Below are 1,964 nucleotides of genomic sequence, written 5' to 3'. Positions count from 1 at the left end.
GGGTGAGGGGCGGGTGGCGCCGGGGCTTTGGCACAGGGTGACCATGACAGCTTGGCATCCTCCACCCTGCTGGGCCGTGGCTGAGGCTGACCAGGCCCTGGGGCCAGCAGGCCCAGCTGTGCAGCACAGCCAGGCCACAGAGGCCAGATGTCTGCTGGGCATGCGGGAAGCTGCCCTACACTCTCCCCTAACCCCATTCATTCAGCCATGTTCAGCTGGGTGGTGCCGGGGCTCAGGCTGGGGCACCAGCAAGGCAGCTTGTCAAGGGGCCATTCAGTGGTGATGGAGTCAGGGCCTGGTCTGCACCAGGATTGTCTGTTGCCATGACTACACACAGGCTGGGTCTGGGGCCCGGCCTCCCAGTGTTCCCCTGTGAGAGCTTCACGGGTCCATGGGGACTGAACTCGTGATCTGGGCTGGGCAGACGGCCCCTTTGGCCCAGCCAGTGAATTAGCTTTTCCTTAGGAAACTATTCACTTTGCTCATTCATGGTGTCCCCCTCTGGGCCCCCGCGCCTCCTTAGACAGCTCTGTGTCAGACAGCCAGAGCCCCACCCAAGCTCTGCTGCCCAGCAGCTAAGGACGCTGACCTCACGCTTTCCTATCAGTGTGGGAATGGCTGGGCTTTGGCTGGCAGCAGCCGCGTTTCCTTACCGCTTGCTGTCACAGCCCAGGCCTGCTCTCCCACGACGCTGGGTCCTGCCCACGCTGCTCAGGACTGGAGAGACGTGGCCAAAGGTGCTCAGACCCAGTCCCTGGCCAGGCCTTCCCCAGGTAACACAGCACGAGCCATTATGCTCAGAGGACTGGCCTGGCTTTGAATCCAGCCTACATCTATTTGCAGCTGTGTGACCCCCGGCCCATGTCTTAACATCTCTGAGCCTGAATTCACATCTGTTAAATTGAAGTTAATAATCCCTGCCCTTCCAAACTCACTGGGCCATTTTGAGGAGCAGGAAAGAGAAAATGCTTTGGAAACATAAGGTGCTTGGGCGACACTGGTTACTTTGTAGACACACAGGATTATTGCCATCATCCCTGTCTTTTATCTTAGACTTTAGACTTCCCTGGTGGCTCAGACGATAAAGCGTCTGTCTACAATGCGGGAGACCTGGGTTCGATCCCTGGGTTGGGAAGATCCCCTGGAGAAGGAAATGACAATCCACTCCAGGACTATTGCCTGGAAAATCCCATGGACAGAGGAGCCTGGTAGACTACAGTCCATGGGGTCACAAAGAGTCGGACACGACTGAGCGACTTCACTAAGACTCACTAAGACTATCTTTTATCATTACGCTTTTATTCATTCTGGCTCATGGGGGACTCTGCCTCCTTCCTTCCAGGGGTCCCAGGAGCTGTTCCTGGTGGAGTTCCTGGAGGCGTCTTCTTCCCAGGTAATGTACATGAAATTTGCACGTGCCCAGGTAAGACAGATGCTGATTAAATTTGCAAGAGACAGACATTTGGACATTTAAAAAGGAAAAAACATTGGCATGCCCACCGCAGAGGACTCATCAGTCACTCCTATATTAAAAAGCAGTTTACATGATGCTGTTCTACAACTACTGAGCATAAATTTTCTAAAAGATGAAACTCAGTGCTTGCAAAACGGTAGGAAAGTGGCCGCCTCACCCATCCTCTGCTGTTTAGTCTTCGAACCATTAACCCCACTCTTGGAAATCCATTCAAAGGAAATCATTGAAAAAAAGAGAGAGAGAAAAAAAAAAGCCATCTGCCCCAAGGTTCATAAGAATGTTACTAGCAAAAATGCAAAACAAGAAACCCGCTTGACAGGAGGGTGTGATTAAGTAATCTAAGGTTATACAACTACTAAAAAGTATGAATATGCTCTCTTACGGTCAAGTGATTTTCAAGTAAAAACAATATAAAAGCAAGAACAAGGTGCAGATGAAGATTAGCCCCACCTCAAGAGAAAAAAAAAAGGGCAGAATGTTAGCTCAATGG

The 1,964-nt window shown here is 51.6% G+C and overlaps 1 protein-coding gene across 1 annotated transcript in view; it reads left to right on the top strand.

The window, feature by feature from the left end:
* ELN (elastin) overlaps positions 1–1,964 on the top strand; it is a 33,784-nt gene that overhangs the window by 5,582 nt on the left and 26,238 nt on the right. The window contains exon 2 of the mRNA XM_010854287.1: positions 1,343–1,393. Within this exon, the coding sequence (XP_010852589.1) occupies positions 1,343–1,393 (51 nt within the window). The remainder of the gene's footprint in view (positions 1–1,342; positions 1,394–1,964) is intronic.

The sequence above is a fragment of the Bison bison genome, unplaced genomic scaffold (assembly GCF_000754665.1).
Source record: "Bison bison bison isolate TAMUID 2011002044 unplaced genomic scaffold, Bison_UMD1.0 scf7180017864340, whole genome shotgun sequence".
NCBI classification, from domain to species: domain Eukaryota; kingdom Metazoa; phylum Chordata; class Mammalia; order Artiodactyla; family Bovidae; genus Bison; species Bison bison.
This window is presented reverse-complemented; position numbering and strand designations above follow the sequence as displayed.